This window comes from Oppia nitens, unplaced genomic scaffold (assembly GCF_028296485.1).
Source record: "Oppia nitens isolate AA-2021 unplaced genomic scaffold, nextdenovo-longstitch-racon4-pilon3 scaffold4_pilon_pilon_pilon, whole genome shotgun sequence".
Classification (NCBI taxonomy): Eukaryota; Metazoa; Arthropoda; class Arachnida; order Sarcoptiformes; family Oppiidae; genus Oppia; species Oppia nitens.
This window is the reverse complement of record NW_026533232.1, coordinates 2,929,135-2,949,789: the sequence shown is the minus strand read 5'-3', so window position 1 is coordinate 2,949,789 and position 20,655 is coordinate 2,929,135. Positions and strand designations below refer to the sequence as shown.

Below are 20,655 nucleotides of genomic sequence, written 5' to 3'. Positions count from 1 at the left end.
TTAGTTGTAAAATACTACACTGTATAGATCTCGGTGCCTATAGGCTTAATTTTTAGGCAAAATTTTTTTTGATAATTATCTCATTAATTAGCATTTAGATACAAATTACTTCACATAAAATTAATAGTTTTTAGTCTGCATTTTTTTAACACAAACCAAATAATTTAATTTTCTTAATTATCTAATATAGTTATCTAAATCTTTTAATTTTATACATTTAAAAAAATTATTAAATTGAATATCAAAATAATAATATTGTTTTGACACAAAATATCTATTTTAATATAAATAAATCAATTTTATACCTTCCCTATGGTGTGAATCATTAATAGATTTATTGGACAACTCTTTAGGTGATTGTTGTGAGCAGTGATAGTGTTGACCTATTTGTGTCACTTCTTGTTTAATCTTGACGTGCGGTGACATATGAAGATGCTGTACACCGGACACGTGTTCAATGTCGGGACCCGTTTGCCACGTCTGAGCATAATATTGCAAATCGTTGGAACTCTTATCAGTTTCATCATTATCATCAATAGTTGTCAACCGTCGCTGACGTTTACTATTGTGATGATGACTGTGCTGATGATGGACATCACTGGCTGGACTAGATGCCGATGCCGTGTGGCTTATAGATAAGTGTGTGTTGTGACCGGTATTGCTCATTATACCGGTTCCCGATGACAAATTGGACACCGGTATCGATACGGCGAGTGTACCGTTTGGGTCATCGGGAGAGTAATTATTGCAATAATAAGAGCCAGCATTTGGTTCGACTTTGATTACGTGTTGCAGTCCTGGAGATTGCGGTTGTATTATAGATGCTGTCAAACATATAATATAATAATAATAATAAGTTATTCAGTTTATTATCAAATCATTTTTAAATCATATAAACTATTGTTCATAAATAATAAATAAATATATAGTAATGTTATATAAAACAAACTAAAATAATACTCGAAACAGTAAATTTAGTAATAATGTTATAATTTATTATATTGTATACTTCTTTGATATTTGAGCATGATCATTTTAATTTTATAATGAAATAAAAATTAGAAATAATAAATTATGGGGTTTACTAAAAGGTAGTCTAATATGTCATACCTTTAGAGAGCCGGTAGAGTTCGGCTGAAGTGAAAACCCCAGTGGCTAACAGTGTATTTGCATTGTTATGTATGTCTCGGTGTCGGCTTATGTTAACATTCATGTCATCCTCACTCTCATTATCACATGTATCGTGAATCCCCCGCAAATGGTCTATACATATAATAATATAATAATAATAATTTTTAAAATGCTATAATAGTTTTATTTTTTTTTTAATTTTATAAGTCTTGCATAATCTCACATTAATTGTAAAAATTATGACTAAATATTTTGATTTATATACAAAATTTCTTTTAAAATTATTCACTTATTTTATAAATAACTAAAACTTTACTCAAATTCTACTCTTTTAAATAGAGATATAGTTAAGATAACTAACATAAAATAAACCATTAAAATATCTTTATATAAAGCAAATTATTTGATTGAACTAAAAGATTTTCAGTTTATTAAGGTTTGTGTAGAAAATATTTTAAATATTTTTGAATAAGCTAACATAAGCAAAAAACATAAATATTTTAAATATATATTGTCTAAATTTATTATAATTTAATTTTTAATTAATAATTTTTATAACTGTATTAAATTTGGTCTATATTTATACACTGCCAACAACAAAAAAATCACCTGTTTTTCAGATTAATTATAAAAAGTACCGTATATTTAATTAAAATGTAATGCAACAAATTATTCAAAATAAACAATCTAATAAAATATTACAGATATTATTTTATTGTTTTGTAAATTACATTCCAAAATAATAAATGTAAATAATTTATATTATTAATTTAACAAATTATAAAAAATCAAATTCTAACGTAACTTTATGACATATTATGAATATAATGTAACATGATATTTTATTTGATAAGTTATTATATTTTTTGTATTATATACTGTATATAAAACATATACATAAGATAAGTTATTTTAAAATTCATGTGATTATTTTCTATGGAAATTTAACCATTAAATATTTTAGTAATGATTTAAAAAAAACAATAAAAAAATATATTTCATAAAAACTAGTAAAAATAGTTTTAAATTATTTAAAAAAAAATATAGTTAAAACATTAAAAAAATAATTCAAGGTTTAAATTATTTTGATATTAATATAAAACTAATTATCGATTATTATTTATAATTGTTTAAAATTTAATTTTGATATAAATTTTATAAAAGTATTTTTTGCCTAAAGATATTTAATTAAAAATATAACGCATTAATAACGAAATTAAAAATTTCATTTCATATGTACTGTACGTAAATTATAAATATTAATTTGTTTTTATTTATTTATTACTTTCTTATTATATCCCATTATAATTGCAATTAACATAGAAATCAATTATTATATGATTTAAGTACACTTAAAATGCATGCAAATAACGTGCAAAATATGGTAAATAAATGTGTATTAAGTAAGTCATACCGTGACTAAATATAAAGTTAGCGAGATATAGGTCCAGTTCCCGGACGGATACGTTAATGTGATAGGGATTCACACAAAGACTCGGATGAAGACATTCAATAGACTTCTCCAGTCTTTCGCCGTCAGTTGATTCCAATGGTATGGCTTTAAACAGTATAACCATAACTAAGTCGAGACGCCATACCTTTTATGGAGAACCACAATATGATATGATATTTAAATAAAAAGTTGTTTTTGTTGGGGAAAAATATATATAAATTTTTAAATGTTAGAGATTTGCATAGAAAATCCACACAAAATTTACATATGTATTAATAATTACTTTGTGCTCTATTTTTGTAATAAAATGTGAAATTCAAAACAAAAATGTATTTTTAAAAATAATTTTTTATCACACAATCTTTTAATACTTCATCTCTCTTTCTCTCTCTCTCTCTCTCTCTCTCTCTCTCTCTCTCTCTCTCTCTCTCTCTTTCTTTCTTTCTTTCTCTCAATTTATGTATTAAAAATAACTTGAAACTTCAATTGACGACAATTATTTCAAAAAATGTTGTCTTTATATATACACACTGTATGGTAAAATGTAAACCTAAAAAAATAATATTAACAAAAATAAAGTTTTTAGCTAGCTTAATATTTTATGAGTTATATAAATTTATATATAATTACACATTACAACTTAATACCATATTATTATTATTATTATTATATAGTGTTAACTAAGTTGTTATCATTTGATATTTTATATAAAATAATAACATCTATCAAACAAAAAGTAAATATTAGTCAACTGAAAAAAATAGACAACAAATTGGCAACAAATCTTACTCTAGAATTTGCCGACAAAGTAAATATAGATATATTTTTATATATCAAATAAAAATATTAAAAAATATTATATAATATCATATATTGTTTATGAAAAAATGTATTGTTTTTTTGTCAGTAAAATAATAGGTACTATATATATATAATGTTAAGTACGCTATGTATGTATGTATGTATGTGCCGGTATGTGTGTGTGTTTTAGGGGGACATACCTTATCTGCTTGTCTGAGACAATCAATTCGTCTCATTTTTCCCTTCTGATCGGGATTACTGAGCACACAATTGACACGTTTTTTGCCAGTGATGCCCAACACGAAGTCCTCTCTGCACTCCTGAGTGATGTCTTTCCTCAGTTTTCCCAACAAACGTGACGCCCATTTCTGCTTCACTTCCAGTCTCTCATTCTGTGTGTGTATAAGACATTGTGTTTCATTGGTTTTTTTCACAATGAATTAGTCGACAAATTATTTGTTACAACAATTTTTTTTATAAATGCAATACATTTATTACATATAAAAAATCTTATACTATCAATAATACTAGTAGTAGTGGTAACTTATGAGTACAGTATAATGTAATACAGTATGGTATATATATATATGGGGATTGAATTTAATGATAAGTGTGTACTAATAATAAAAGTATACAAATATTTTTGTCGCTACTCTTTTGTTGTATTATTTTGTTGTTTTACTTTTTCATAATTTCTCGGATAAACTATTTTTAAAAATTTTAGTTTTTTCTCTCTAATACTTTTTCTGTATTTTATTAGTTACAGTATTTTATACTATACTATAACTTACAGCTGTATTTATGTATTGTTTGCATTGTCTTAATCTATATTGTTTTCATTAAAAAAAATTGGCAAAAATTATCCTCTCATTCATGTCATGTCAATTGAAATAATTACAATATCTTGTATTTGTTTTTATTATTTTTTATATTATAAGCTATAAATTTTTCCTATAATTTTTTGTTCATATAGTTAATTATTATAGACCTATAAAATTGTAAACATTATATATAGTATATATAGAATATTCTAATGTAACTGAAAATAAAAATTATGAGAAATTGGTAAAAACTAAATTTAAAAAAAAATCATACAATATTTAATAAATATTATTTTTTTTTTTGAATAACTAGAAAACATATATTGAGATAAATAGTAAATTAGTCTAAAATATTGACATTACCTGTAATTCCTCTTTACATCTGCGCTCCTCTTCAAGAGTCATACGTTTTTCGTGTTTCTTGAAGTACTTGCGTTTAGCCGCCTGAAGGTTGAACCACGTGTAGGAAAATGACTTGACGTGAGGCAACAGAGCCTCAATAAATGGATGAAATTCATCCTATCATTCAATTGTAAACCATTTAATATTCAATCATTTAAATTAATAACAATAAAAACAATTATATTTATTATATCTGTAATGTATACATAATTATATAAATAATAATATATTTAGAATCAAAATTTAAAATTACAATAAATTATTGATAATAATTAGTTAACGTAAATGATTAATATTAAAAGTAAGTTTAAAGTGTCAATAGGAAAATAGTTCAAAAAGTTTGCTTATGAACTGTCAATGAAAATATAAATAAATTTCATTGACCTTAAATATATTAAGTGTATTTTTTGTCAATTGATTACATAAGACTACTGTTTATATACTTTATACAGTAATAATACAATTATTGGCAACAAAATGTTAAACAAATATCAAAATAATTATGTATTATTTGAGACATATATACAGTATAATACACAGGGATGTAGTTGTGTGTAAATTAGTGTAAAAAGTATATACAACTATACATTTCAATCACATCTGAGAGATTTTTCCCGTGAAAACAATTTCATTCATTTAGAAATAAAATATTGGCTTCAATTCAATTGGAGAGCAAAAGTTTATACATTTTCCTCATTGTTTTGTGTATTTAATTCATGCAAATTGATAGTTAAAAACTTTCCCAATTCAAGTATCAATTATACAATTATTTTGATGTTAAATTTGCACAGTGCAAATTTTTTAAATATATATTATATATAACATATAATAAAATATGATATCAATAAATAACAAAACTATAAATCTGTATATTAATATCTAGTTTATAATTTTATTAAAAAACATCAATAAAATATTACTTCCCACTCAATATATTAATTTGTTTTTAAAATAATACAAAATTTATCCATTTCATCGATATTATTATAAAACAGATATATTTTGACAATATATTTATAAATAATTTGATCTCAATTACAAAATTTCAAGATCACTAGTAATAGTAAAGAGTTTGTAGGAAGTACTGGATTACAACCAATTAATAGTAATTAACTGTTTATTTTTTGGCCATAATATTGTAAACATTGGCACAATTGGCTAAATATTTGGATAGAGTTTTCAAGTTTTGTTTGACAACAAAATATTAATATATATATATATATATTTGAAAACCTGTATTATATATGTTGTTTACATTGCTTTCACAATTTTAATTAATATTTCTAAAATCTTTATAAATATTTTATTTAAAATAACTAATTGTAATAGTAATAAATAAATAAATATAATATAAAATTAATTATCATTAATTAAATTTATCACTAATAGTATGCCTAATATGCAATTAATAAACTCAAGCATATAGAAGTTTGAGAGTTAAAGTGTGGGTTTTTATAAGTTTAACAATAATATTAACTATAGTTTCCAGTAATTATAAAAAATATACAAATTTTATAAAGTATAAAGTAAAAACAAATCTATTATATTTTTTGATTAATTTTGATGGTTATATCAGTATATTTAATTAAACTTTAATTGATTTAAGTTTTAGACTTCTACAGTATAATAATATAATAATAGCAAATGATTTATTTTATTTTTATACTCACAATATTCGGTAACAAATTAAATACTTGTTATAAATGTTTGATGTTTTTTAATTAGCTGCAGTAATATAACATTTTATACTATAATAATTTATGTATCGCTATTTATTATATAATATAAAATACATTGTGATTATATAAAAATTAATCAGCAAAACCTATTGAATTATTAGTCTATAGAAAGTCATAAATAATTATTGTTATGTAACATATTTAAAAAATACTCTCTATTTCTATTGAATTAAAAATATTTATTTATGATATAAATGTTTTAATATTTAGAAATATTCAATTGTATCGAAATATTCAGTTAGCATCAAATAATTTAATTTCAATAAATAAATATATTTTCATATATTTTAACATATTTAATAAAAATATGTAAAACCTTTAGTTGTTTTCAATCTTTTATATAACAAAAATGTTTTCAAACAAATTCAATAATAATTACATATTTTTATTTGTGTGTCAAAAAATATTTCATGACTTCCAGGATATAAGCAATAAACAGATAATTCATATTTTTATTATATATTCAAAATTATAAATAGCTATTTAAAATTAATGACATGTGATATACTAAACTATTATCATTTATATATATAAAATATAGTTAATTTTTGTTATTTTATAATAAGAATAATATTAATTTCATTTATATAATATATATTAATAATGAGCTCTATTTATAACCAAATTTAGTCTAAAATTTATATATTTATGTAAAATAATTTTTAAACTATAAATTTTTTTTGTAATTTTATTTAATAAAAATTATTTATTTTATCTATTCACATAGCATCTAATATTTTTAGTATATTGTATAATGTTTTCTTCAAAAGTCTAAAATACTTTAAAAATTCAATATATCATTATGCTTAGATTAAAATCAGTAAAACTTTTCAAAATTTTTCAAATTTAAAAAGTACTGATAACAATATTTATATAATTATTTATCGCCTATTAATCTTGTAATTATATTAATATAAAATTTTTGATTTTATTATTAATAAACTATCAAATAAATTTAGTACATTAAAAACAACTTTAAAAAATTGACATAAAGTCATAAATATTGACATTTGCATTAAGATTACATTAAGAATATTCTGATATATTTAAATATTTGCTTTAAAAAAAATATTGTCACATATAAATAGAGTAAATATATATAAAGTTTTCTATTTGATTATATATATATATTTAATTAATCATGACATCAGCGTTAAAATACTAATGCAATAAAAATGAATGCCATTGTGTTTTGAAAATTTTAAAAATTAATTGCAGTCAAGAGTCACATAAAAAACAACGTTTTGATACCCAAAAATAGATTCATTTCCTATTACATCAAATAAAAGAAAATGTGTTGAGAGTTACATAAAAAATATTTGTATTAAAGTTAAAAATACTTTTAAATACTGTACATCTTTGGGAAACATATAATATATTTATATTTTATACCAGTATATTGTGTAATTTATAAAAAATTAAAAATAAAAGACAAAAATAATTTTAAAATAACATAACTAACCTGGTTATATTTAATAAGGATAATATAAAATTATTTTTTAAGCTATTATAGATTAATATTGTATAATTGGCAAATTGTATAAAACATATAAACAAATAATTATTTAAATATAAACTTTCAAATATAAAATAGAAGTTATCAACAATTTATGCCTAAAAATGTTAAAAACTGATAATAAAATTTAAATATATTTTGATATCTTAAATAATATATATATATAATTCGATAAAATACTAAAAGATATTTATAAGTAAGTTGTATTGTATGTTGTATTAAAGTCATCTACAATAGTTAAAACACATATTGTTTGAAAATTAAAACATTTTACTTGTCGTTAGTTCACTGTACTAACAGCTTGTATCACATATATTACAAAGAGTAGTATTAAAACAATATATTTATAATTACAATGTCTTAAATAATTAATTGTACACAAAGTATATAACATACAAAAATCTTTATTAGAAATTAAAGTCAATCAAAAAAACATGAAAGTTGTGTTTTGTCTCCTATAAGTTAAATTTATAAGACATTATTATTATTGACTGCAGTGTTTGAGTGATGCCTTTATAGAAAATATAATACTTTTTAATAAAAAAAAATATAAAGTTTTGCAATAAAGAAAAACAAAAAAGTTTGTGTTTTGAATCAATTAGAAGACAAATACAGTTATGAAACTAACAAATATATAGAAAATGAGCGCTCAGTGGAAATCAGAGATATTTTGGCAAAATTCCCGGACTATATATACGAAAAGGGTATTTAAAAATAGGTATTATTTTATCTTCTCTTAACTCATGTGTTCATTAGCTTTCTCGAAGACTATAAATAAATGCTTATATATATAATACAATATATATATATATATTAAAAACTTTTTTAAAAACGTTTTTTTCTAATGATATTTTTAATATGCTGTATGTATGCATATTTAATGTACTGTATAGCAATAATGCATCTTTACTATTAATGTATTATTTATTAAATATGTTTTGGATTCACAAATTGTTTAACAAATAAATAGAAATTACTGCTCAAATAATAAAACGTTTAATATATTAGTAATATGTTTTTCAAAATAAAGAGAATATCATTAAAAAATTATTTGTTTTTTTATAAATTAATTGTTTTTTTTTTAATTATATTATACCTGTATATGATTAGTACAGTATATTTTCCTAATAGAAATCGTTGTATATAATTATAATTGTAGTCTAAATATAAGTCTGTATTAATCACAAATACTAAGAATAAAATATTTCATTCAATAAAATTGATATCACCCTGGTCATATATTACATACTAATGGTGCACACAATAAACAATTTAACCTTAATTGTAAATCATCTTAAAATTGCTGTAAATTTTTTGGCTCCATTTCATTAACAAAAAACTATAACAATAAAAACTAAATGCCTTTTTTTGTTTTGTAAGACATTGAAAAACAATTTCTCTAAGAAAATATCATATTTTATAAAATTTTATTTTTTATATTTAAATTTAAATAATTACCAACTACAGATTTGAATATTAATTAAACAACTTGTAATGGAAAATATTTTTTTGTCATTAAATATGATATTAAGTTCTAAAATGTAAATTCTGCAATATTTGAAAAAAATAAAATAAATTAATATATCAATAGTTTTTAATGTCAAAAAACTAAAATAATGCTACCATTTAGTCTAAAAATAAATGATAGCTCATTAAAAAAAACTACATGAATATAAAGATAAAAAGATTATAATCTACACGAGCAGCAAAAAAATGCAAAATGTTTTTAATAATTTTTTGGTATACATGAAAAACATTAATTTCCTGTCGACATTATTCAACTAGGTTATTTATAAACAAATTTATAAAGTTTATATTATAAGATTTTAGTTTTAAAAATTAGATAAATTTACTTAAAGTACTTATTATAAATAAATAAATAATGTCATACCAGGGGCATGCAGTCCCAGTGTGTGGTGTGTCCGGTGTGTGGGGCAAGTGATGCAATAGTCGTGACGTCCGACAATCGGTAATTATTGGGCGCACAGGTGGTCACCACAACCATTAGCTGGTGATCAACGAAACAGTTGACAAATGTCTGGTTTTCTCCACTTTTGTTTCAAAATATGAAAAAATATTTTCACTCAAAACGTCCGATTTTAAAATGATTTGTATTTGTTTTGTTATTTTTCTTAGTGTCCGATCACTAATTTACTTGATTTGCATTTGTGGTGCTAATTAACGCAATAATTTATTCAATTTATCAGAGTTTCACTAAAAGAGATTTAATAAAAATATAAAAATTAATTTTATCTAAAAAACACTTGTCTTTTACAATATAAATTTTACAGAAAATTGACGAAAACTAATATGTTTTCTAATAAGAAATCAAAAACATTATTTAAAAACTAAATATAACAAAAGCAATAAAAAAATCTCTTTCAAAAAGTTGCAATGTTTTTAAAAAACATACAAAGATTTTTGCGCATTGAGTGATAAATACAATACATTTAAAATAACAGTTTTGTTGGAAAGTATATGTTGAGAGACACACACACAATATGAGAGCATCTCTGAGAGATTAACTTAAAAAAGTTTTAACAAATCAATCGCTACTGAAAAACTACAACAGAAAAAAGTAACTATAAGTTAATCAAAGCGTATCTGAAATTTTTGTTTTTTGATAATTTTTTTATATATAATATATATATATATAGTCAGTATATATAGTTTCTCTCTTAATATACCATAGTATATACAATGTATGTTCAATGATAAGGACCTGTAAAATGGCAAATGATTGGCGAACACACCATCAGATTGTCTGTTACCCCATCCGTAAGGTTCCTCTACTGTTCATATAAAAAGTAGCGCAAAACGCATACATAAATATATTGTTTGATACATTATATACGGTATATATATATATTATATTATTAGTAACAATAAACTATCGAAAGAACTAAACGTCAAAAAAGGTGACGATTTGTTATGTTAGAAACGGTTTTATTCAAAATGTATAAATTTATTTAATATACTTATTTATATTTTTCATTTAATAAAAAACATAAATTTAAATACTAAATAATTTATAATTACCTGTTGTTGTTTGATTTAAATTATGGTAATATTAAAAATTATTATACTTTGACTGATAAAAAAAATTAATTAAAATATCAAAAGCATAAATTGCATATAATTAAATAAATTTAAAACGTTTTTTTATTGCTTATAACGTGAAGTTAAACACAAAAAATAGTGAAAACTTTTTTAATGTTAACTTTTATTGCTTTAAAATTCTGATATTCTGTGCGCATATGTATAGTATGTGCTATTTGTATAGTATTATATAAAAACGTTGTCTAATTTAATATATATTTATATATAGCGCATTATATATGCTATTCATTATATTTTATATTAAAAATATTGAAAGTAAATGATGTACTTTGTAGTTATATTGTTATAAAAAAATTAAATGTCATACAATAAAAAATAATATATTTAAAACAGGTTTTGGTAGCAATTGGTTGTAATAGTGATAACAAATGATATTTTATATAGTATTTAGAATAAGAATATAAAACAGCAAATCATTTACAATATGATGTAAATAAAAGCGTGAAAAGGGGTCTAAATTGAGACACTAAAGTGAGGATAGGGATGATAAAGATAGGGATGTGGGTAGGGATGAGCGATGAGGGGAGTAATGCAGCGCATAGTGTGTATGTTTTTGACTAATAATTTATCAATAAAGTTATTGTACTTTTAAAAAACATTTATATATCAAGTCTTTTGTTAAGTTTATTATTATTATGATATGTGATAACAGTTTTGGTGACACAAATTATCGTAAAAATATGAATGTTATTGAATATAATAATTTAATGTTATTTTTTATAGCAATAAAAACGTTTATATTATAATACAATAGATGAATACAGTAGTTAATAAACAATAAAAATCAAAAGCAATTTGTTTGTTAAATAAACACATATTAGACATGTTTTCATTATATATTATGATTATAGAGATGGACAGCATATTGTAAATAGCTTTACAAAACAAAAACTGAAAATTTTTATTTATAGTATAATTAATTTTATTTAAAAAAAAGTTTAACTAAAAAATAATTAGCTAAAAATAAAAATAATACTAACATACGCTAATGTATTAAATATAACAAATAAGTAATGATATGACAGTCGCAGCTAATATTCATATTTATGCTGTGAATCCTAAATATTTATATATCGTATATATTTGTATTGCCTTTCAAATGACATGACTTTCAATAATAAAAGAAAAGTATTGTTATGAAAATACAACGGACCTTAAAAAGGCATAAATTATATTTCAATATACTGTGTGTTTATTTTGAATAATAATACTAAACATAAAAAATACGATATATAAACTGTAATATATGAAATTTATAGATTATTTTTTATACAATATAAAGTACATATAATACTGTATCTAAAATTATTTTATGTTAAATTTTTTTGACATTTTTTTTATAAAAATTTATTGGAACTATTAATACAACTTTTCAAAAGTACTATAAAAACTATTATAGTTTTAAATTAAAGATTAAAGTGTACAAACATTAAAATGCATTTATCTTTTAAAGTTATCTAAGTTTAAAAAAACTTTGAGATATATTGTTAGGCAAAATAAATTTGATAAAATACATTTATAACTCATATACACTAATATTTAACACTATCATTAATAATAATACAGAAACCAAATAAAGGGTTATATTATTTTTAGATCTGATTATAAAAAGGCATATGATATGACCCAAGTAGTGAAAAAAATATTAATGATCATAAAAAACAAGAAAATACATCGAAAATAGTCGATATTGTTTGGCTAAACATCAAAAATATGTTAATTGAGATTAATTAGTGATGGATCTGTACTCAAAAGTCAACATAAGTTTTAGGTTATAAACAAAGAAAAAGAGTTAAAATTTATATTTATCTATCTATCTATCAATTTATCTATTACTGGTATTATTATTATTTAAATCTTTTGACTAATAAATGATGATTCAAATGAGTGATTTTTTGTGACATTCACTCAGTTTTTATTATAATTAAATGACCTTTTTTTGCTTATTTTTCTATTTAAAATAAACTATATTTAATATTTTAATAAATTATTAGAAAAAAGTGTAATAAAATAATTAATGAATTAGTGATGTAAATCAATACATTTATTTTTATGGTATATAATTTATGTAATAGTTGTGTAAATTTTAAACCAAATAAATAATATTTATTTTTTTGATAAACAATTAATTAACTTACACTGTATATTTTGTATATACAGAAAATAACTATGTAAGTATAACATTTAAACATAATTTATTTGACTTAAAATACTATTGCAACTTATATTGCAAAAAGTTTTCAAAAAATGTCACCAATGTAAATTTAACAATATATTATATTTGCTATAAGTGTTATTTAAAAATATTTAGCTATAAAATTTTAAAAATAATAATTTAATAAATAAAAATCATATATATATTAAACTTACTGTGAAACGCATGTTAAATAATTTCCAATAGTTTGCTTAAAGTTATAATGCAATATACAGTATATATGTGTTAAAACACAATTAAAATCTTAATGTAAACAAACGTCTAATGTCTGATCTCTTGTGAATATCTAAACAATTAAAAAATAATAATTATATTCAATTATATAAACACAAACTTTAATTATATAACATTTATATAACAATTATAACAATCAAAGCATAATGTATAATCTAAATTTTAAAAAATTAATTATAAATTTCACTTATAAAAGAAAAAATGTTTACTACATTTTAAATTAGTTATAGTATATTTAAAATAAATAAATAATTTATTTTAATATTATGAATAATTTATATTTTATTCAAACTAAGCATAAGTTTAGAAAAATTCAAACAAAACGTGTAAACAGTAAATGTGAATAAAAATTAATAACTTTTTAGAAGTATTATTGAAATCAAATGCCTTTTCTCTCACTTTTAAAATTTTTTGTTTATTGATAATTATCTATTGAATTATAAATTAAAAATGTTTTTTAAAGCTTTAAAAATCGTTGTATTTCTTTCCCTAATCTTGAAATTTATTTCATGACTCACATTAAATAATTTATTTCAAACAATATCAAGCATTTGCTGATTGAAAAACAAACTTTATATTTACGTTAAAGTAATTATGGTTTAATTTTTGTAAAATAAAATTAAAAGTAAAAAAACGTATAATTTTAATTCAATTATAAGGCTCTTAATATGTAATTAATATTTTGTGTAAATCACACATAAATTACAACATAATATTATAACAAAAGTAAAAATACAAAAAAGTGTTAAATAAAATAAGATTTTCTCATATAAATTATGAATTACAAACAATTTGTAATTTATTTCATTAACACTTAAAGTAATATTAAAAAAAATTATTTTATTCAAATTTTATAAAAATTTAATATTATTTTGTGCCATAAAATGACGAAATATTAAAATAAAAATTTAAACAATCTAAGAAAATTAAAATAAGAAAATAAAATTAAAGACAATTAATTATGTGTTAAAACAAAAGGATAATTAAATTAGGTTTCACTAAATAAGTGTTAAAATAAAATCAGTAATGTTTTTGCAAATTATTTTATTATAGAAATTAAAAAACTATTTTTGTAATAATTACTGATGAGTTAAGCTATTAATCAATTATATGATGGGATAAACTTATAAATAAAACAAGTGTTATATTCAATGAGGTATAGATTATCAGCAAATTGTTTTAAATCACGAAATAGTAATCACTGGTATTTCAAAGTTTTTTTTTGATAATTATTTATAAGTATAGATTTGTGATGAATATTATGTTTAAAAACTAATTATAATCATATAAATATTAAGCAAAATTATTACAAATATTAACTTTTTTACATTGATTAATTGATTAAAGTTAAAAAATAAAACTCATTAAAACTTATATAAAAATAAATTAGTAATATAAATTTATCTGGTCAAGTTTTAAAATAAATAAAAGTAAAATAACAAAATAATCTTACACAATATAATCAATTCTATATATATTATATAGTATAAACTAACACATAACTAAATATAAATGTGTTTCATTAAACAATAATTAATATAAATAATATTAGAAAACACACGTTTTATAAGTAGGGCATATATACAAAATTGATTACAATTTGAAAATGTATTAAAATACACTGTACACTAAAACACAAATTAAAAAAATTATTTCTATTTAATTTAATTAAAATAAATATTGTAGTTAATTTAAAACAACTAAAACATAAATAATGAATCACATGAAACAACAAATTTTGTTCACATAATTGAACTATAGGTTTGTCAAATCAAAACAAATAAATAATAATATTTTATATGTAAATCAAAAAATAAGAAACAATTGAATTAGACATCAATGGAGTGGACTTCTCCTATAATAATATTAATATAAATCAACAATTTTTGTGTAGTTTTTTGTTTTGATAGACATAAAGATGTTATGAAAAGTCGTCTTAAGACATCATTTGCATCATATAAGCCATGCGTACAAAACAATTATGAGTTGTTTGGGATCGGGATTGGGCTGGGATTGGGAGCATTGATAACATAAGTGTGTGCATATGTGTGTGTGTTTGAGTGATGCTATAAGTAAAAGTATTTTTATCCAAAATAAGTTTGCTTTCATTAAACGGTTGGCTGTTATGTGCTTTTGGGACGTATATGCCATGAGATGAGGTTAGGGATGATGTGATGCGTATATTTTTCAATGTACTGAATATGCTGTATATGTATGGGATGTGTGAGATGGGAACATATGGATGGCTCAGTATTTTTAGTTTTTAAACTCTCAGTACTGAACATGATTTTAGGACCTGACATCACTACACATACATGAGCTTTGATTTGTTTTGTGTGTCAACTTATATATAGATTTTAATAATAAAGTTTTTATAATTTATCATTTATTCTTAATTTATTAGTTTATATACGAGTTATTTAAAATTTATACTTTTATTGTTTTTATTTACTATATGATTTAATTTTTAATATTTTGTAAATTATCAAAATAAAATAACAAAATTTTTAATTAAATTTGATATCAATCTAAGTTAACAATTGTTAAAACTAGAAAGTTTTCGTCGTTAAGATGAAAATTATAAAAATAATAAAAAGTTTAATAAATAAAATTTATATTTAAATATAAAATATTTCTATTTATAATTACAGTATAAGTTTAGTAAGTTATTTAAGTGCTCAAAATTAATACACTTTAAACAGTATTAAGTTTAACTAATTTATTTATTTATTTATTTAACAATAGCTTAAATTTTATTTTATCTTCTATATACTGTATTATTTAAATATTATTATTATTTTATAATAAAATAAAAAATAAAATTTTAATTAATTACAATAAATATATTGTGGAATTTTTTTATTTAATAAAAATATGAAGTTCTATGAAATATTAGTAACAAAATAAATGTCAAATTATTGTTAGAAACATTTATTATAATAAAAAATATTTAGATATTATTCAATTAAAATTCATATTCAAACTACAAATTTAATTAATTTTTGTTTATAAAATATCATTTTGTTATTATTTTATATTAACTATTATAAAAAATATTACATATAAAATCACATGAAAATAAAAATTTAATTATTAAATATAAATAAATTAATTTCATAACATATCAAATAATGTATTCAAATAGTTTTGGACAAATAACTAAAAATATTTTTGTTTTAAAAAGTGGATTATATCTATAAACCACTTAATTTACTTATATGTATGTGTCCTTTATAAAACAATAGTATATTAAAACTTTCGATAAAACAAAAATTTTATAAAATTTTGTTTTAATTAATCATTTAATTTAAAATAAATCATAAAATGTAATTGTTTAGCATATAGTCATAAGTCACGCTATGCTTACAAAATATAAAATAGTTAGTATAATAATTTTTATTTATATAATTTAATTTAAATTTTTTATTTGTATTAAATTTTAGATTAAAATTATTAATATTTTATATTCAAAATATGATATCAATCAAACAAATAATTTATATGTTAATGAAACAAACTATTATATAAAAAGTTATATTGTATATTTAATATATATTTGATAATGAATTAATGTCACAATTTTAACATTGAAAAAAATATTGTATTAACCAAATTGTCAGTATTATAATAATCATAAATATTATTAACAAAAGATTATATTCTTTACAAATTATTAATAAATATTTGGTTAAGATTTGCGTCAAAAATTGATAAGAAATATGAAAACATAAATAACATAAAAAAATTTTGATATATAGATTAAAAACATTTTATCTAATTTTGTTCATAATTTTATTTTACTTATTTCATTACTTATATCATTTTATAATAATTTATATTATTAATTTTATTTTCTAACAATGACATTAATAATATTATCCTATATTATCAATAAATCATAATTTATTTTTATTTAATAATATTTTTAAAAAACTATTATAATTTTGTGTTTGTAATAAAAATAGCTTTTTGATTTAAATCAAAATAACTAATTGATCACATTTTAATTATGAACAAGAAATCCAATCAAAAAATATCATATATATTAATATAAAATTATTTTTATATTTTTAAAAAACTTTTAATGCAGATATAAAAAAAATGTCTTTTTCCTCAAACTTGAAAACCAGAGAAAAACTATTTGTTATCAAATCGTGTGAAATGCAAATTCAATTAAAGCAGTTATTTGTTATTATTTTTTTTTTGTTAATAAATATAAATATTATAATCAAAAAACCTTCAAATTTGATTATAAAAGAGTGAGAGTGAGTGAGTGAGTTAGTTAAGGATATTATTAGTAATAATTTGAGTGTTTGAGACATGAATACAGTCGAACCCCAATAATGTGTTTAATAGTGAAATGTGTAACACAAATATTCAATTAGCTATGTTTTTACATTAACCTTGATAAATTATTTGCATATTATTTATTACACAAACACTATATTTAGTAATAATAATAATAACTTAAATAAAACCTACATTTAATATTTTAACGTAAATACTAGTTATTTCTAGAAATAAAATTTATATTTTATAATATATTATTTTATACTATAGTTGTAACAAATGTTTTAATAATAATATAGAATATGTAATTAAATGTTTGTTTTTAAAAATATATTAATTGTAGTTTTGAAAAAATACTATTACTTGAATTAAAATATAATTAATAAATGTTATTTGTGTAATAATTGTTTTGAGTAATTGAATCACGATTTTCATCAAAATATATTTAAAATTAAATAAAAATTTTTGCTTAAATTTAATCAAAATAATCACGAATTCTATTAAATGACATTTAATTATTTAATTTATTTAATAAAAACACAATAAGATAGTATTTAAATCATAAAATATTTAAAAGTGATAATAAATAGCCATTTATTATTATTAATAATAATAAATAAAAAAAATGGGAAAACTATTTTTTCTGATTATATGATAGTTAAAAAATTAATATATAAAACAAGCAAATAATATTAATAATTGTAAACAAGTTTCTTATAAAATTAATTTATATAAAAAACAAAATATTTTTTATAATAGCATCTGAAAACATGTGATTCATAGATATAAATGCCTAAGCTTTCCATATATACAGTATATAATAATCAAATAAAAATATCAAAGTAATACCATAAATGTGTTTATTTGAGATAATGTACCTAATAGGACGTCCAATAAAGTTATTTATATGTTCTGCTAAACTAATATTTAACTAATCTTATAATTATAATAATAATAATAATAATAATAATAATAATAATAATAATAATAATAATAATAATAATAATAATAATAATAATAATAATAATAATAATAATAATAATAATAATAATAATAATAATAATAAAATGGTAAATTTTTTACATAGTTTGTACTCTCAAAACAAATTATACTTTACTATCCTATAACTGTGGACGTCATTTGCAAATTTATCCAAAAATATTTATATAGAAATTTTACCAAATATTTTCATATTGTATGTCATTTTCCTTTAATTATTGTTTAACATTAATATATTGTAAACATTTAAAAATATCTAATATTAATGCAATAAATCAATACATCAAATAATTTATATATTTGATACTTACCAATATAAATTTATTTTATATTATATAGAAATTAAAGAAATATTTTTTTTCTAACTTTAGTAAAGTTAGTCTTTAAGAAAATAATATAAATATATTTTTCAAAATATTTTCAATTGTTTTACGTGTTACTGAAAATTAAATAAAGTACAATGAATAAAATAATTAAATTACTTAATATAAATATATAATTTTTTATATAAAATTAATAAATATTTTATTATTCTGACCATTTGAAACATAAAAATGATAATTAAAAATATGTATAGTAAATAATAACAATATTTTCGTTATAGTCAAAACAAATATATTTAAATTAATATACAAAATAAATACTATAAAAACTAAAATAAAAAATAAATAAAACCAATATTTATAATGTAATTATGTGTCTGTAATAATAATAAAATTTTAATCAATCAATTTATAATGAATAAAATATTGAAAGTGTTAACAAAACTTAATAATTATATAAATTTATAGCATGATATTTAAAAAAATGAAAATATAACTATATTTTAATAAAGAAAATATTTATTTTAATATTATTTTTGTCATCAAATAAAAATGCAAAAATACTATTTTAAAAAGTTGCAATAAAATTAATTTATATATTTATCTATAAACAATTATAATTTTTATTTAATAAGTAATATATTTGTTATAATAAAAGATATCATTAATATTACTATAAAAAAATATTCAATAGTAAAGTAATTCAAAAAAAATTTACATTAAAAAAGTATAAACAAAAATTGTATTTCGTATCAGATAAGGACTCATTAGAGGTCATCAACAAAACAACTAAAAATTAACGGTTTATTTATTACATTTGACCGCAGGATATATCAATGAAGGCCTTAAATGATGTCTGAGATTATTGTTAATTAGTTTCACTAAAAATATTTGCTTTATATTTATAGAGTATTTAAATGGAATCAACTTTTTTAATATTAAAAAATTATAATTTACTTTTTAATATTATTAACTATTATTAATAACTAACGCTACTTTTATTTTAGTAATTTTTTAAAATTAAAATTAGTATTAAATTTATAAATTAATATTGTTATAATATTTTAAAATATATAAATTTATATAACGTATAAAAATAATGATAGTTATATTATATAAAAACTATAAATAATCTATATAATTTTTGTTGTAAGAAAAACTCATAAATTGCATAAAATAAGTTATTAAAAATTGTAAATCTTGTTTAATATGCAAATCATGTTATTAGGAAACAAACAAATAATATATAAAACAATATTTTTATATCAAAAATAATATTTTTCAAGGATTTTTTATCTTTCTTTATAAATAAAATTTAAGTCTTAAATTTACTTTAATAAGCATTCATTTATTTTAATTTTAAATAAATGTAATAATAAAAAACTTATTAATTTACAACTTAATCCATTAAAGTTTATTAGGCAATTTACTGTTAATTTCAATTAAAATAAAATTTGTTAACTAAAAACAGTAATATTGTTTGAAAATAAAAAGTTTACCCAGATCCTACTCGAATCTTACATATAATATTATATGTATTTTAGTATTTACCAAATATTGTTTATTTTTTAAAAATTAAATGTTATTTTTAAGCAATATTGACTAAATTTA

General features: G+C 19.4%; 1 protein-coding gene across 6 annotated transcripts in view; it reads right to left on the bottom strand.

Annotated features, from left to right (window-relative positions):
• The window catches only part of LOC128960665 (nuclear factor 1 C-type-like), a 28,720-nt gene that overhangs the window by 2,659 nt on the left and 5,406 nt on the right, over positions 1–20,655 (bottom strand). For 4 of the 6 annotated variants that reach the window (XM_054306813.1, XM_054306809.1, XM_054306811.1 and 1 more), the window contains exons 2-8: positions 13,354–13,484; positions 9,755–10,077; positions 4,570–4,725; positions 3,586–3,777; positions 2,546–2,729; positions 1,111–1,263; positions 306–824 (exon numbers count right to left, since the gene is read on the bottom strand). In XM_054306813.1, the coding sequence (XP_054162788.1) occupies positions 306–824; positions 1,111–1,263; positions 2,546–2,729; positions 3,586–3,777; positions 4,570–4,725; positions 9,755–9,868 (1,318 nt within the window). In that variant the 5' untranslated portion in view covers positions 9,869–10,077; positions 13,354–13,484. Of the gene's footprint in view, positions 1–305; positions 825–1,110; positions 1,264–2,545; positions 2,730–3,585; positions 3,778–4,569; positions 4,726–9,754; positions 10,078–10,585; positions 10,656–13,353; positions 13,485–20,655 lie in introns of all 6 variants that reach the window. The other 2 variants (XM_054306810.1, XM_054306814.1) reach the window with 2 other exon arrangements.